This window comes from Enhydra lutris, unplaced genomic scaffold (assembly GCF_002288905.1).
Source record: "Enhydra lutris kenyoni isolate GAN:26980312 unplaced genomic scaffold, ASM228890v2 scaffoldscaffold113, whole genome shotgun sequence".
In the NCBI taxonomy this organism is placed as follows: Eukaryota; Metazoa; Chordata; class Mammalia; order Carnivora; family Mustelidae; genus Enhydra; species Enhydra lutris.
Window position 1 is genome coordinate 973,254 of NW_019154197.1, and position 17,542 is coordinate 990,795.

At 40.5% G+C, this 17,542-nt stretch overlaps 1 protein-coding gene across 4 annotated transcripts in view; it reads left to right on the plus strand.

Annotated features, from left to right (window-relative positions):
* Positions 1 to 17,542, plus strand: part of LOC111139710 (acyl-CoA binding domain containing 5) — a 45,070-nt gene extending 27,528 nt beyond the window's left edge. For 3 of the 4 annotated variants that reach the window (XM_022492057.1, XM_022492059.1, XM_022492058.1), the window contains 4 exons: positions 2,484 to 2,683; positions 8,161 to 8,205; positions 8,542 to 8,651; positions 15,599 to 17,533. In XM_022492057.1, coding sequence (XP_022347765.1) covers positions 2,484 to 2,683; positions 8,161 to 8,205; positions 8,542 to 8,651; positions 15,599 to 15,611 — 368 coding nt within the window. In that variant the 3' untranslated portion in view covers positions 15,612 to 17,533. Of the gene's footprint in view, positions 1 to 2,483; positions 2,684 to 8,160; positions 8,206 to 8,541; positions 8,652 to 15,598 lie in introns of all 4 variants that reach the window. The other variant, XM_022492060.1, reaches the window with a different exon arrangement.

Below are 17,542 nucleotides of genomic sequence, written 5' to 3' on the forward strand. Positions count from 1 at the left end.
ATAAAGTGCCAGACCCTGAAGTTAAACTTCATGAGCTTCGCAGTAAATCTGCCTCAGCATTGAAGAAATATTATTGAGCTGTTCTTTGTCAGGCTCTGTTCTGGGTTCCTGGGGATGCTGAAGAGAATGAGACTGTCTCTCCTTCCACAGAGCTCCTGTTCTAGTAAAGGGGAGCTGACAGTGAATAAGTAAATAATTCAGTTTGGTTGCAAATGGTGATAAGTGCTCCAAAAGAAAAAAATTGAGTAACTGGGTTGAGTGGCTGGAGGTGGAGATCACTGTAACTTGGGAATGGTCTGATTGATCCTGTCTTTGTGAGGGCTGGTTTGAAAGCTAATATAGTAAAGTGAGCAGAGATGGGAGTAATTCTCTAGGGTCTTGCATAGCCACTGACAGGCCCTCACAGAATATCTTAATCTCTTAAGGATGCAGGAAAAAAACTAAGCCTCTGACCAGATTTCCCACTTTTTTCCCCCTTGTAAATTCCATACCAGTAGATGAAGTGGTCTTTTCTTGAAGAACCACTTCAAAACTTACTTCCTTTCAACGCAAGAGTAGAAGTCTTCTTAAAATGACATCAAGCACCTCAGTGTTCTCTTTGGGGTTTAACCTGGCAAACAGCCCCAATTCCGTTTCTCTAACAAGACCACTTTTACAAAAACACTGCTCGATGCAAGCTTATCTTTGGGAATCCTGCTTCTGCTTCAGGGCAATGAGATAAACAGGTTCCTCTTTATTGTTTAAAACAAAACGAAACTGGGTGCCTGGGTGGCTCAGTGGGTTAAAGCCTCTTCCTTCAGCTCAGGTCATGATCCCAGAGTCCTGGGATCGAGCCCCACATCAGGCTCTCTGCTCAGCGGGGAGCCTGCTTCCTCCTCTCTCTCTGCCTGCCTCTCTGCCTGCTTGTGATCTCTCTCTCTGTCAAAATAATAAATAAAAAATCTGGGGCGCCTGGGTGGCTCAGTGCGTTAAGCCGCTGCCTTCGGCTCAGGTCATGATCCCAGGTCCTGGGTTCGAGCCCCGCGTCGGGCTTTCTGCTCAGCGGGGAGCCTGCTTCTTCCTCTCTCTCTGCCTACTTGTGATTTCTCTCTGTCAAATAAATAAATAAAATCTTAAAAAAAAAAATAATAAATAAATAAAAAATCTTAAAAAAAATAAAAACAAACAGATAAACAACAACAAAAAACCTCTACAAAGTTGTCATCCTTTGACCCAGTAATTCTTTTTTGATTCTCTTTTTCCTAAAGAAGTCAGTAGAAATTTGGGCAAGAATTTATATAGAAAGGCATTCATGACAGTGTAATCTATAAGCACAAAAATTTGGAAATATCCTAATTATCCAAAGTTGGATAATAATTATGTAAATTACTTCATGGTCTTATGGGGAATTAATTTATGTAGCTGTTGCAGTGTTTTTGAAATAAAATTTAATGATGCAGGTAAATGTTGATGATTTTTTTTTTAAAAGAACCCAAAATCTTGTGTTAGGGGTAATGCCAGTTCTATAAATATATGTAGAGGAAAAATAACGGATGGTTAAATAACAAAATCTTAATAGTAGTGATAAGTAGAATCTATAACAAGAAAAATACATTAAAAAAACTCTTGAGAGATTTATAATGCGATGAAATAAAAAATGACCAAAAAGGAAAACATAGCTATTTAGTGTAGCTTTTAATACTCTAAAAAAGCAGTCTTCAGGGACCCCTGGGTGGCTCAGTCAGTTAAGCGTCTGCCTTCGGCTCAGGTCATGATCCCAGGGTCGTGGGATTGGGCCCCATGTCAGGCTCCTTGCTCAACAGAGAGCCTGCTTCTCCCTCTCCCTCTCCCTGCTGCTGCCCCACTTGTGCTTGCTCATGGTCTCTCTCTCTGACAAATAGATAAATAAAATCTTAAAAAAAAAAAATGCAGTCTTCAAATTTTTTCCATCTTGTTACCTTATTAGTAAGGAATTTTTGAGAATGCACCCCAAATATGTAAATTATGTGTGAATTATATGCATTTAGTCATGTACTAGTGTACTAAGTACATTATAAAACCTTAGCAAGGAAAACTTCGGGTATATCAATATAAATAGAAGCTTATGTACCTACTATTTTGCTCCCAGTATTTTTTGTACGTCCTGATTGCTTGCACTCCGCTTTGGAGATTTAGACCTCAAAGAAATAACGAGGAAAATTAGTAAAGTGCACTGTTGCTACTTTTATAAGAATTATGTAAGACTACCTTGAGGCTCCTGGGTGGCCTAGCTGGTTGGGTGTCTGCCTTCAGCTTGTGTCATGATCCCGAGATGGATCCTGAGATGGTCCTGAGATGGAGCCTGCATCGGGCTCCCTGCTCACGGGGAACCTACTTCTCCCTCTCCTCCCTGCTCATGCTCGCTCTCTCTCCAATAGATAAATAAAATCTCTATCTCAAATAGATATCTTAAATCTTAAATCTTAAAAAAAATAAAAGTACCTTATTTTGCTCTCTTAAAATAGGGCATAGAATGCCACACATGAGCGAAGGATCCAAGGGTCGGCAAGTAGGAAGCGGAGGTGATGGGGAACGCTGGGGCTCCGACAGAGGGTCAAGAGGCAGCCTCAATGACCAGATAGCTCTTGTCCTCATGCGCTTGCAGGAGGACATGCAGAACGTCCTTCAGAGACTTCATAAACTGGAAACGCTAACGGCTTCACAGGTGAGCTTTTGAATTTGTCTTCTTTTACTGCTGATCCTGTAAAATACCATCAAAGTATAACCTGTGTTGATCAGATTTACACAAATCAATGTAATGTAATGATTAAAAATAAAAAGGCCTTAGGGGCGCTTGGCTGGCTCAGTCGGTAGAGGATGCAACGCTTGATGTCTGGGTTATAAGTTCAAGTCCCAGCTAGGGCAGAGAGATTACTTAAAAAAAATAAAGTAATTTTAAAAATTAAATAAAAAGGATCTACCTTTGAAAATATTGTTTACTAAAGTAAGAGCCTGATCCAGGGGTGCCTGGCTGACTCAGTTAGTAGAGCATGTGACTCCTGATCTCAGGGTTGTAAATTTGATCCCTATGTTGGGTATAGAGATTAGTTTAAAAAAAATCTTGAAAAAAATAAGATGGGCCTGGGACGCCTGGGTGGCTCAGTCGGTTAAGCATCTGCCTTTGGCTCAGTCTTGATCCCAGAGTCCTGGGATCAAGCCCCGCATCAGGCACCCTCCTCAGCATGGAGTCTGCTTCTTCCTCTCCCTCTGCCCCTACCTCTGCTTGTGCTCTCTCTCTCAAATAAATAAATAAAATCTTAAAGAAAAAAAAGGATTTTATTTTCAAGTAATCTGTTCATCCAACTTGGGGCTCGAACCCTCAACCCCAGCATCAAGAGACCAACACTCCAATGACTGAGCCAGCCAGGGTCCTCTTATCAGCTCTTTTTCTCTTATTCTTCCGACATTAAATACCCTACTTTGCCTCCAACATGGTACTGGTAATTTTACACTCGAACAATTTTCTATTAAGTGGCACTTAGCTTTTGGGTCAGGCTTTTTAAATTTTTTTTCCCCCAGATATTATCTATTCATTTGTCAGAGAGAGAGAGTGAGCAAGCAAAGCAGGGGGAATGGCAGGCAGAGGAAGAAGCAGCCCCTATTCTATGACTTTTTTAGAGTATTTTGTAAATGTTTACTGTCTCTAATGGTATTGAAATTCTGCTAAAAATCCTTTGGATTTTTAGTTTTCTTTTTTATTCTTAGCTTACATAAAGCAAATAGAAAAAAGATGCTAACATGTTAAGGACTTTTCCCCTAAAATTTGCATAATTCATTTGGATGAATAAAAGAAATAAATTGATGATAGAACTAAAGGAAACTTAGTTCGGTACCCCTAGTTCAGCAGACAAAGAAGGTGACATTAGTGGCAGAGCCAGCTCTGTAACTAAACTTCTCAGATTTCTCATGCAGTGCACTTTCCATCACAGTAAGCTGCCTGAGGTTCATTCACTCAATAAATATAGTTATACATATTTTTTTTTATAAAGATTTTATTTATTTGGCAGGGAGATAGAGAGCACAAGTAGGCAGAGTGGCAGGCAGAGGGAGAGGGAGACAGAGATCCTGATGTGGGGCTTGATCCCAGGACCCCGGGATCATGACCCGAGCCGAAGGCAGATGCTTCATTGAGTGAGGGACCCAGGCGCCGCATAAATATTCGTTGAATGGGTACATGCCAGATACTTTTCTAGGCAGTAGACATGTAAAGGAAAGGGGAGACAGCACTATGTGGCAGAGCTTGGAACGAACTACCTGGATTCAAATCCTGGCTCCGCTGTGTGGTCTTCAGTCAGGTTTTTTTACTTCGCTGTGCCTCAGTTTCCTTATCTATAAAATGGAAATACGAAGGGCGCCTGGGTGGCTCAGTGGGTTAAAGCCTCTGCCTTCGGCTCAGGTCATGATCCCAGGGTCCTGGGATCGAGCGCCGCATCAGGCTCTCTGCTCAGCAGGGAGCCTGCTTCCTCCTCTCTCTCTACCTGCCTCTCTGCCTACTTGTGATTCCTGTCTGTCAAATAAATAAATAAAACCTTAAAAAAAAAAATGGAAATACTAGTGATGCCTGCTTCATAATGCCTGTCTCAAAGTTCAGAAGGTGAAGTAAAATGCATAGTACAGTGCCTGGAACACTCCTGTGACATTTACATATTGTCCCATGAGATGATGAGTGACTGTAATAGCAATGATAGTAAGCCAGCGTGGTTTTTTCTTCCCTCAGGAAGTTCACAGCCTGAGAGAGGTCCTCACTTAGATAATTCTCTGTCTTCATATTTTCTTTGCAATGGTTGCAGCTATCTGGGATTTTTCCTTTCAAAAATCTTTTTTAAAAATTCAGTAATCCTTACTTTAATCTAGCAATAGAATGGTGAACAGAACATCTAAATTATGTGAAAGCTAGTGATAGTGACAAAGGTTCATTGCTCGACAAAACTTGAATCAGACTCCTGAACGTTCTTTTAGGCCCGTGTCTTCTCTTCTTCCATGTACAATCCGGTTTTATCAAGAATCTTGCCCAGTCAGTTTGACTAGCTGGGCTCCTCATCCTCCACCAGCTCCCTGGTCATGTCTGAGATCACTCTGGCCCGACTTCACAACAATCCTGTTAGGTCGGTTTAGCTAGAATCTACCTTACCCCTGATGTTTCCTATTAGGAATTTTCCATCCACTGATCCCAGCCCTACTCCCTGACATGGAATTCCCCTTGCCCATGCTGCACTGGGAGTTGAGCCCCTTCTGTCTCCTCCTACCGTAGAAGCCCCCTGTACCCATGAAGAAGGTCCCTTGAAGAAAGTCTTCTGTACTGTGCTTTCACACGTGTCACTGACGTTTTTTTTTCAACAACATGTATGGATAAATATCATTAAAGCAAAAAATCACAATGCTTGTTATACAGCTAGTCCCAGTGCTACTTAGATGGAAGCAAGCGTCCTTAGGAATCTTCATTTGCCTTTCAGACCCTTTATTACTTTGGAAAAAAATCCGCTAATAGTTAACATTTAATAGTTCTGACTCTACCTTAGTATTTGTTAGTAATTGCTGCTTTATTTATTTTTTTAAAAGATTTTTTTATTTATTATTTATTTGACAGACAGAGATCACAAGTAGGCAGAGAGGCAGGCAGAGAGAGAGGAAGGGAAGCAGGCTTGCTACCGAGCAGAGAGCCTGATGTGAGGCTTGATCCCAGGACCCTGGGATCATGACCTGAGCCAAAGGCAGAGGCTTTAACCCACTGAGCCACCCAGGCGCCCCAGTAGTTGCTGCTTTAATGACGAATAGTGTCATCACATTGGGATTTGGTCACCTCAAATTCCATTCAAAATCACACCGACTAATGTGACCTTGGTTAAGTCAACATATACCAGGGAGCCCAGTTTTATAAATCTGTCCTTTATGTACCCTTAAGGTAAATTCCTGGTTAAATATTGTTATGCATTGGGGCGTCTTAAGTGGTTCAGTCAGTTGAGCATCTGACTCTTGGTTTTGGCTCAGGTCATGATCTCAGGGTCGTGGGATGGAGCCCCACAATGGACTCCCTACTGTGCTCTGTGCTCAGCAGCGATCTGCCCAGCATTCTCTCTCCCTATGTCCCTCCCCACTGCCTGCTTGCATGTGCGCACTCTCCCTTTCAAGTGAATAAGTAAATCTTTAAAATACAGCGTTATGGGACGCCTGGGTGGCTCAGTTGGTTAAGCGGCTGTCTTTGGCTCAGGTCATGATCCCAGCGTCCTGGGATCGAGTCCCACATCAGGCTCCTTGCTTGGCAGGGAGCCTGCTTCTCCCTCTGCCTCTGCCTGCCACTCTGTCTGCCTGTGCTCGCTCTTGCTTCTCTCTCTATGTCAAATAAATAAATTTAAAAAAATAAAAATAAAAAAAATAAAATACAGCGTTATGCCTACAAGGTACAATTATAACTAGTATCATAAAAGATCATTACCTTGTCTGGATCCTTTCAGCACTTGTAATTTGATTATATTCTTCTTCAACACCTTAATGGTCTGTGAGAGCTAACGCAATATCTGGAGGGAACTACTTTAGTTGTACCTGTAGGGTAGAGTCATCCTGGGGCCTGGGGTCCTTGAGATCATATTACTTATAACAAGGAAGTGTAAAGCCTGTCTCCCTGTCACCACTTCCTCCCTTGTTTCAGCACACAGGCCTCTGTGCTGTGCCTTGAACTTGCCCACAGGCTCCCTCCCACCCTGGGTCTTTGCACTTTCTGTTCCCTCTGTACCGACGATTGTTCTCTGCACCCCGCACCCCCTTAGCCACAGAGCATACAGTTTCCTTTGTTGATGTCTTTGCTCCTGTGTTAGCAAAGCCTTCCCTGATCACTCTATTTAAAATTGCAAGACACTCCTCCTCCAACATGTCTCATCTCCTCTCCCTGTTTTTTTTTCTTTTTTTCCTCCCTCCCTCCTGTTTTATTTTTATTTATGGCATTTAAAGCTACCTGATATACTATATATTTTACTAATTTACTCATTATTATCTGTATCTCTCTATTACAGTATAAGCTCCATTAGTGCAGCACTTTTTGTCATTTTTGCTCCCTGTTGCGTCTCTAATGCCCAGAGTAGTAACTGGTACAGAATAGATGCTGAGTAAATATTTACTGAATGAATGAACTTATTAATTTTCATACCATGTTTTTTAAAAGATTTTATTTATTTATTTGACAGACAGAGATCACAAGTAGGCAGAGAGGCAGGCAGAGAGAGAGGGGGAAGCAGGCTCCCCGCTGAGCAGGAAGCCCAATGCGGGGCTCCATCCCTGGACCCTGAGACCATGACCTGAGCTGAAGGCAGAGGCTCAACCAACTGAGCCACCCAGACACCCCTCATACCATTTCTATGAAATTATAATAAATGGAGAAACTAGAGTAATAAATTTCCAACAATTAGAGTAGAAACTTGTTTTCTGGATGATCCAAGTTGGAATATGAGTTTCCTAAATTAATTTGAAATTTTTCTGCTTAGCTTATACAGCTAATTAAAAAACCGACAGTGTCTCTCCCCTCAGAAAATGTAACTATGTGAGGTGAGGAATGTGTTAATTAATTTGATTATAGTAATCATTTCACAATGTATATATGTACCAAATCATCACATATATATGTATTAATTATAGCTTAAATTATATCTTAATAAAGCTGGAAAAAATTTAAAAACAAACCTACAACATTAACAGTTCATTTCTCATATTTATCATACCTCTTGTGGTGTAACTTAACATGAATTTTCAAAACAGATCTTCAGATATGATTTATAATTTTCATAATAATCAAGGCTGTGGTTCTCAGATGTGTTTGTAAATGTAATTTTTTTTGAAATTAAAGAATAAGAAAAATTGACTAGGTAATTTAATAACAGTATAAAAGAAGTAATGGTTTTGATTAGTTTGAGGTTTTATTTTGATAATTTTATATAATTTGAACTATAAATATAAAATGTCAAAGATGTTAATTTGGCTAGGGACCAATTTAGGGACCTTGTTATCTGGCCAGTATGGGTTTCAGGACAATCAAAGCATGGTTCACAGAATGAACTAATATTTTAGCCTTTTAAAAAAAAAATAGGAAATAGAAAAATTAATATTTTTTTCTCATTTTTGTCAAAGCTGAATCACTTTCATTTGTATTTATAGGCAAAATCATCAACATTACAGAGCAGTAATCAGCCTCCCTCACAGGTAAGAAATTCTTTCCTTAAATCTAAGTCCCAAATCCCAAGGTTTCAAATAACTTAAAATGAATTTAGATTATATGAGGTTCTTAAGGTATTCCAAATGAAATCTACCCTGAAGAGCTTTGAAGTAAAACATATTTGCTGTGTGTTTAAGTCTAAAGTACTCCTGAAAGTCTGCTTACTGAATTATGCTCTAAGATACAGAATATCTCCCTTCTGTTTAGCAGGACTGAGGTTTGTTATTAAGTTTTATATTTTCAAAACTAGGAAATATCTATGTTTTTATGTTTATACATGCAATGTGTAATAGACTTGTGACTAGCTTATTTTATTTCCTCAGAGACCATCTTGGTGGCCCTTTGAGATGTCTCCTGGTGCATTAACTTTTGCTATCATATGGCCTTTTATTGCCCAGTGGTTGGTGCATTTATATTATCAAAGAAGGAGAAGGTAATTTAGTTTTATAATTGACAATAGTGTGCAGAGTCTTAAAGTGTATAGCAGATAGAGCTTTTAATAGCGGTGAAGAGGATAGCTCCATATGGATATTGTCATACTGAACATTCTGTACTAATCCTGAGACCCAAATTATCTTGGAAATGATATCTAGTGAATTTCTAGGTATCTGTTAGGCTTAAAAAAAAATTAGTCTGATGCTTATTTTGGCCCTTTGCTAACTTTAAAGGATTATAGACAATGGGTAGGGAGACAAATAATGCCTGTATGCATTATTTCATTTCATTTCAGAAGATTTTTAGCCCCGGGGCGCCTGGGTGGCTCAGTGGGTTAAAGCCTCTGCCTTCGGCCCGGGTCATGATCTCAGGGTCCTGGGATCGAGCCCCACATCGGGCTCTCCGCTCAGCGGGGAGCCTGCTTCCCCCTCTCTCTCTGCCTGCCTCTCTGCCTACTTGTGATCTCTCTCTGTCAAATAAATAAATAAAATCTTTAAAAAAAAAAAAAAAGAAGATTTTTAGCCTGATGGTTGACTATCTAGAAATAGACTTTTCTTTCCTTTTTTTTTTTTTTTTAAAGATTTTATTTATTTATTTATTTGACAGGCAGAGATCACAAGTAGGTAGAGAGGCAGGCAGAGAGAGAGAGAGGGGGAAGCAGGCTCCCTTGCTGAGCAGAGAGCCTGATTCGGGGCTCGATCCCAAGACCCTGGGATCATGACCTGAGCCGAAGGCAGAGGCTTTAACCCACTGAGCCACCCAGGCACCCCTAGAAATAGAGGTTTTTCTAACTTGAGGGCCAAAATTCCAGTTTGGGATGCCAGGAGATGCCTCAAATAGGTCTGAGAACATACTGGGCCCCTTGAAAGAACTCTTGAGATTGTCTAGGTTAGGAATAACCTGAGGCTCAGTCTCTTGGGTTCAAGAAAATCCTTAAAGGGAGGGAGACAAACCATAAGTGACTCTTAATTTCACAAAACAAACTGAGGGTTGATGGGGGGAGGGGGGTTGGGAGAGGGGGGTGGGGTTATGGACATTGGGGAGGGTATGTGCTATGGTGAGTGCTGTGAAGTGTGTAAAGCTGGCGATTCACAGACCTGTACCCCTGGGGATAAAAATATATGTTTATAAAAAATAAAATTAAAAAAAAAAAAAAAGAAAATCCTTAAAGCATTTTTTTGGAGACACTATATAAACTGAATTACTTCACATGGGTGGGCATATAGACCACCGTACCGCTTAACCCACTCCTGGCCTTACTTCCTTTTCGGTGTTTTCATCACCATTTCCCATTAAGTAACAACAGACGGGGAGAAGAAATAGCATATTTGATCATTTTCAGTGCTCTCTAATATATGTGCAGTCAAAACCCATTTTTAAAAATCTATAAGTTTAGGGGCTCCTTGGTGGCTCAGTGGGTTAAAGTCTCTGCGTTCGGCTCAGGTCATGATCTCAGGGTCCTGGGATCGAGCCCCGCATCCGGCTCTCTGCCCAGTGGGGAGCCTGTTTTCTCCTCTCTCTCTGCCTGCCTCTCTGCCTACTTGTGATCTCTGTCTGTCAAATAAATAAATAAAATCCTTTAAAAAAGATTTATAAGTTTAAATAATTATGGGTATGTTGTTCTTCTACCAAAGAACCCAGCTCCCTAGTTAACTGTTAACTGTACTTGCTACCAAAAGCCGAAAGGAGACATCTGTCCTTCTCTGAAAGGGATAAGCAGCACACTAGTTAGTGTTAAGTGCTCCTGTGATAATACGTGATGGCAGAGAAACCAAAATGCATTGGGGTTTGGGTGAATCCTTTCAGTCTTCCTGCTTACATTAATACAATTTGACTTATGTTCGTGAGAGAACTAAAGAAGTTCTGTGGTACATTCACGTTCTTGGAATACATACGCCCACTTGAAAAAACTTGAGTAGGAGTTCAGAAACAAAAACTGCTCTCACAGTGTTATTTACCTCTTTTCTAAGTCATTTGTATAGATGTCATTTAAGCTGTGTGAAGGGTGGGTGTCAGGGTTCGATAAACCTTTGTCTAAGTCCTTTCTTTTCTTCTTTTCACACATTTTACATCTCCCATGATGGTTGGGTTTAGTGATACACTGTGTTTTTTTGTTTTGTTTTGTTTTAAGATTTTATTTAGCAACAGAGAGAGCATGGGGGTGGTGCAGCGGAGGGAGAGGGAGGAGCAGGCTCTCCCACTGAGCAGGGAGCCCGACATGGGGCTTGTTGATCCCAGGATCCCGAGATCATGACCTAAGCTGAAGGCAGATGCTTTACCAACGGAGCTACCCAGGTGCCCCTCACACAGTGTTTTAAACTTTAATTTCCCTGATAAATGAAGGGAAAAAGAACCCAGCCTCTTTTCACTATGTAGTAAGAGTGCTAGACTCAAGCAGCAGGACACAGTGGCACTAAAGTTAGGTGTTGACATATTTTGCAATGTATTTCAAAGTACCTTTTCAGGTTTCCTTTGTCGAAAGTTGAGGATTGGAGAGTAGAGGAATTTGGCACAAACAAAACCCCTGAAGCTTACTTGGGTTAATAATTTGTGTTATGCTAAAGTTTGTAATAGCTTGTCACTTTATTAAAGACAGAAAAAACAATGACTTTGCTTCAGCGGTCACCAAAAACTATGGTTTTTCTGTAAGCATTTTTTTAAGATCCTCCTTACTGATAGACATTTATACCATTTCTCCTAAGTATCCCTTTCAGTTGCTTCCAGATGTCTCTGAATGGAAAAACGCTCCCTATTAATATTCTACTTTGTTATCGTTGAACCTTCATCAAGTTTTCAATGTGTTAAGTGTTTAGTCTTTCCAAATTACCAGTTATTTACCACCGCGCAACTGCATTTTGATGAGATAGTTGTTGTTTTTTAAGATTTGTTTATTTGAGAGAGAGAGCAAGCAGAGGGGAGGGGCAGAAGGAGAGAGAGAGAGAATCTCAAGCAGACTCCCCACTGAGCACGGAGTCTGACACGGGCCAGTTGATCCCAGACCCTGAGATTATATGACCTGAGCCAAAATCAAGTGTCTGATGCTCAGCTCACTGAGCCACCCAGGTGCAGTGTTTTTTACCTATTTGTTTATATACGTAACAAATTAACTGGGGTCAGAGGTAGAGCCATTGATATGCAAATATGTTTCAGCCCTGAGGGGACTTAGACATCTTTTCATCTGAAAGTGTGTAGCAATTTTTAATCTGACAGTTACAGGAATGAAAAATAGAAAACAGTGTGTATGGTTTGGAGGAGATGGGTTCTGTGTTAGAGATGAGGAGAAAAATCCAGAAATCCAGTTAGAGTGGCAAAGGTGTGGAAAGGAGTGGGTGTGCCAAGAAGTGGGTGTGCCCTATTCATGATAGGGACCGTCCTGTGCCTTGACCTCTCAGACAGTGTCTGGCATGTAGTGGGTTCTCAGTAAATGTGTGCAGAGTGCCTGGCTGAATGCCCACTATTTGTAGGAGTTCACATTGAAGTACTGTCTGATACAGAAAGCTTTGTTTTATTTAATTATTTATTTATTAAAAAAAATTTTTTCCCCCATTTTATTTAATAAATAGGCATCTGGGTACAGGCACTCTGAGAACATTCCATATATATTTAAAATAAGCAGCTGTCTATTTGTGGTAAGCTTTTTGAAAAGATGTTTTCTTTCTTTCTTTCTTTTTTTTTTTAAAGATTTTATTTATTTATTTGACAGAGAGAGATCACAAGTAGGCAGAGAGGCAGGCAGAGAGAGAGGGGGAAGCAGGCTCCTTGCTGAGCAGAGAGCCCAATGTGGGGCTCGATCCCAGGACCCTGGGATCATGACCTGAGCCAAAAGCAGAGGCTTTAACCCACTGAGCCCCCCAGGTGCCCTCTTTTTTTAATTTAATTTAATTTTATTTATTTATTTGACAGAGAGAGAGATTATAAGTAGGCAGAGAGGCAGGCAGAGAGGCAGGGGGTGGGGAAGCAGGCTCCCCGCTGAGCAGAGAGCCTGATGGAGGACTCGATCGCAGGACGCCGAGATCATGACCCCAGCCGAAGGCAGAGGCCTAACCCACTGAGCCACCCAGGCGCCCCGAAAAGATGTTTTCTTAAACATTAAAAGTAGTGTGTGAGGTCCACTGCTTGATTTTCTTTTCTCCCCAGTATAGACAAATCTAAATTCAAAGTAAATTGCTCACAGGGTGCCTGGGTGGCTCAGTCTGTTAAGTGTCTGCCTTCAGCTCAGGTCATCAAAGGGGGTCCTGGAATCGAGTTCCGCCTCGGGCTCCCTGCTCAGCGGGGAGTCTGGTCTCCCTCTCCCTCTGCCTGCCACCCCCCTGCTTATGCACCCTCTCTCTCCAATAAATAAAATCTTAAAAAAAAAAAGTATATTGCTTGCATTATCACTCTGCAGTGGATCAAGAAAAAAAAAAAAACAAAAAAAACAGCCCCCAAACCAAAAAAAGATGTTTTTTCTGAATGTGGTATGAACAGTAGCACCTGCAGACTTGTTCAGAAGTTGGCCTTGTGGAGCCTCCTGTGTTTCTGCCTCTTCCCAGGTCCCCAGCCTGAACATTCTAGTAAAATTATCCCAAGTAAAATACTAAAAGCCACCCAATTAAGTCCAAAAGACTACTCTTGAGCTATTACTTTGAAGGGAAGGATATTTGTAACCACTTTTCTTTTTCATTCTGCCCAGGTCCATAAATACACATGTAAATTTTTTGAAGCACTAAGCTTTCAGTAGAGAGGTTCTAGAAACAGAGTAGGCGTAGGGAGGATCTCTGCATGAACATTCTTCAGGTGGAGCTCAGGGCAGATGGTCCTGCCTGGAAAAGTCAGGCTTCTGCTTCTGAGGAGGGGAGAGGATCTCATCAGTACCGCTGAGCAGATCCTTGAGCGGCCGGGCGAAAGGCATGATGTTTCCCTCTACCCTTAATCAGTGGTTTTCTGTAACTTTTCTTCTCTTATCACACCATATCCTACATTTTGCAATTTCATTTAAAAAGAAAAGACACAAAGATCTCAGGAAGAGCCTTGAAAAACATACTAAAGTTCTGAAAATACCGATGGCGATTTGTGTCTATTTCCTTATTACAGGAGAAGATTGAGGGTTCAGAGAGTTGTGTGCTTTTTTTGTAAATCTGCAGAGGATTTTGCTTAGTAATCTACATCACATGGGTTCTTAGTAAGTGTTGCTAACTGTTCATGCACCTTTCTGCTAACGTTTCGCTAAAGCCTCCCTCAAGCTGTTAGTCTTTGGAACCAACCCGCAATTCTGGGGACGCCTGGGTGGCTCAGTCAGTTAAGCATCTGCCTTCATCTCGGGTCATGATCTCAGGGTCCTGGGATCCAGCCGCAGCCCCATTTGGGCTCTTTGCTCAGCAGGGAGCCTGCTTCTCCCTCTCCCATTGTGCCTCCCCCCAGTTCGGGCATGCACATGCTCTCTCTCTCTCTCTTTCTCAGATAAAGAAATAAAATCTTCAAGAAAAAAAAAGGGCCACGCACAATTCTGTTCTGGCTCCAGGGGCCTTTTTTTCCCCTTCATGCCTTGAGGGCTCTCCTTATGTTATGTGAAAATTGATCTGATTATTTAAAATATCATGCCTGCCAAGGAAGTATACCTAAGAGACTTTGTACAGAAGATAAAGGATGATGGTATTATCTAAAATATCACTCCCGCCAAGGAGTTGCATAAGAGCATTTCTCCCGAGGTGAGGAACAAATGTGTGTTGAGAATGTTTCAGCCGTTTTGGCATCTTGAATTCTGGGAAGGGAAGAGAGATTTTATAGCTGTGGGACCCTTCTCAGACTTAGGATCATCCGTGAATTGTTTTGACTTGTGCTAATAAGCCTACCCTTCTCCAGTCACTCATTCATTCTGCTATCAATAAAACCGTCATATTTTACCTTCCAAATTGTAGTTTTTATGTCTCCCCCCGACCCCCAAGCTAACCTGAGAGCTCTCTTGAAAGTTGAGAGCCTGACTCATTTATGTTTGAATCCCCAGTGCTTGGCACAGTGCCTGGAAAGTAACAGACACAAAATATATGTTGATTTTTTTTTTAAAGATTTTATTTATTTATTTGACAGAGAGAGATCACAAGTAGGCAGAGAGGCAGGCAGAGAGAGGAGGAAGCTGGCCTCCCGCTGAGCAGAGAGCCCGATGCGGGGCTCGATCCCAGGACCCTGAGATCATGACCTGAGCCGAAGGCAGAGGCCTTAACCCACTGAGCCACCCAGGCGCCCCATATGTTGATTTTTTTTAAAGAAGATTTTTATTTACTTATTTGACAGAGAGAGTGCATCAGTAGGGGGAGCGGCAGTAAGAGGGAGAAGGAGAGACAGGCTCCCCGCTGGGCAGAGCGCCCTATCCGGGACTTGATTCTAGGACCCTGGGATCATGACCTGAGCTGAGGGCAGACGCTTAACTAGCTGAGCCCCCTACGCACCCCAGTATATGTTGATTAAATGAATAGTCTAGGTTATACATCTATTAGGCTTTTATAGTCTTACTCAGCTTTTTTGTTTCACAGAGTTTGCAAGTTATAAAATAATTCCCAAAACTCTGAATTGCGTTAAGCCAACTTAGAAAAGGATGAGAAGAGGGGCGCCTGGGTGGCTCAGTGGGTTAGGCCGCTGCCTTCGGCTCAGGTCATGATCTCAGGGTCCTGGGATCGAGCCCCGCATCGGGCTCTCTGCTCAGCAGGGAGCCTGCTTCCTCCTCTCTCTCTACCTGCCTCTGCCTGCTTGTGATCGCTCTCTGTCAAATAAATAAATAAAATCTTAAAAAAAAAAAAAAAGAAAAGGATGAGAAGTAATTTCTTAAGGACTGTTGGTAATTTTATGGTTTGCTACTGAATGTGAATATTATTATATGTGATTTTTCAGAGAATTCTTTGGCATGGATGTGTTTTGTATTCAGGTTGCATTTATATTCATAGGAAATTGGTTTTTACTTTCTTTTTAAAGAAAACTGAACTGAAGGAAATGGTATTTTACCCAAGAAGACTACTGGGCCTGAATGACCTCAGAATGAAATGGAATGTGGAACTCACGAGAAATCTCAGTTTGTGATGATTACACTTCATTTTGTCATCCAATAGTTTGGTTTGTGTACATATATACATATATATATTTTGCACTACACAAATGATAACATTTTAAGGACTAATATTGCTGATACTTGAATAATTAATCTCAACTAGGTTATAAGTAGCATACATAGATTTGCCCTACCCTTGAACTTGAAGGACATTAAATTATTAATTATTGTTTGGTAACATGTTTACCTGATTATCTCCCATAGAGAACTATAAGCTGCTTTTCCAAGGTACAGTTGTGATAATGAGATGAGATTTATAACTGGATATTTTTAATTTTCTAAATTAACTATGAGGAAGAATGCAAACCAGGCGTGAATTTCAAATGAGATTAAATCAACTTTCTATCTTATTCACTGAATTGCCATGCCAAGGAATAGAAAACTGCTGGAAGAATCTTCTCCACATCCAGTCTGTGGGCTGCCCCTAATCTCTCCTAGGCATTCATAGTGCTGACTTAGGGTTCAGGCATCGTTATTACAGAGTAGAGTCCTACGTATGAGGCTTACTTTTTACACATGAACACAAATTAGACATTACCCGCTGACAGGGATGATGAAGAATTGGCTTCAAGTAGGTCTGAAAGTATACTCTGAGCCTGTAGATCATTGATAAGATTTTATTCAATCGTATACATTTATTCCTTTGTAATCGCTTTTCTTTAACTGAGGATATCTTGTTTCTGCTTCATAGGGTGCTTTGAAATATAAAATGAAAACTTATTTATACTGTTTTTACAAAGGTCAAAAAGGAAACACATGAAAATCACTTTTCTGCAACTGGCAAACTACACAGATGGGACTCTTAACCTCCTAGTGCCTCCGTTTTTCCTTCGGGGTATAATATTTGAGATACACCTATTTCACAAGGGTGATGGAAAGATTTGCAAGCTGGCAGGCTATGTGCTTCCGTATGAGTAAGGCACACCCAACTAATGTAAACTTAAATGGCCCCCTACCCCATTTAGACTAAAAAGACTGTAATTTAGAAGGCTTTGTTTGGAATTACTCTTCCTGTAAACCTTCCAAAACTCCACTCATTTAGATGTACCTTGTACCATAAAGATGTCTCTCATTCGAAGGCATAGTAGCAAATAATTTTTAAGCATTCTTGGTATGTATGATGTTGGGTTAAGCATCGTGTGTTCAGAGTGTTTTCAATAAGAAAGTAATCCATCCCTAGGATAGAGGGTGGTTCTGTGTTTGCTTGAAGAAAAAAGTATAAGAATACAATTTGCTTTCCCTAGACTCTTTTTCCTTTTTTTTTTTTTCATGTAACTTGGTGTTTTTTATTTTTCAATCACATCTTGATTAAAATGCATCTATCTAAAGGGATTACTAATATTTGCTTTTTAAAAACTGTTCTCTAGTTATTTAGGGAAAAAATGATGCAAGTAACTGAATTATATGTAAAAATAAGATTTAGACCTGTGGATCAGGGATTATTTTCAAAAATTAGATTATCAATTTGGTATCAGAAAATGGTGGCTTTTCTCATTAGTAAATAAATTAACTAAATGTAAATTAAGAATGTAAGCAGTTGTGATTCATTACAGGCAGTGGGAGGTGACTAACTCCTAGGGATAACCATTTGTATCCTATTCCAAAGTCTTATTTTATAGTTTGAACAGCACTTTGCACACAGTTCTTGTATATAGAAGTAAAGATGTAATTATAGGATATAGCGTTACTGCTTTGTTTAACAAGAACCTCATTTAAAATTTTAAATTGACAGCTGGTATTTTTTTAATGATCTACTTCTTTTCTGTTTCTTTATTGTAAAACTATGTTAAAAATAAAAGGTTAATGAGAAA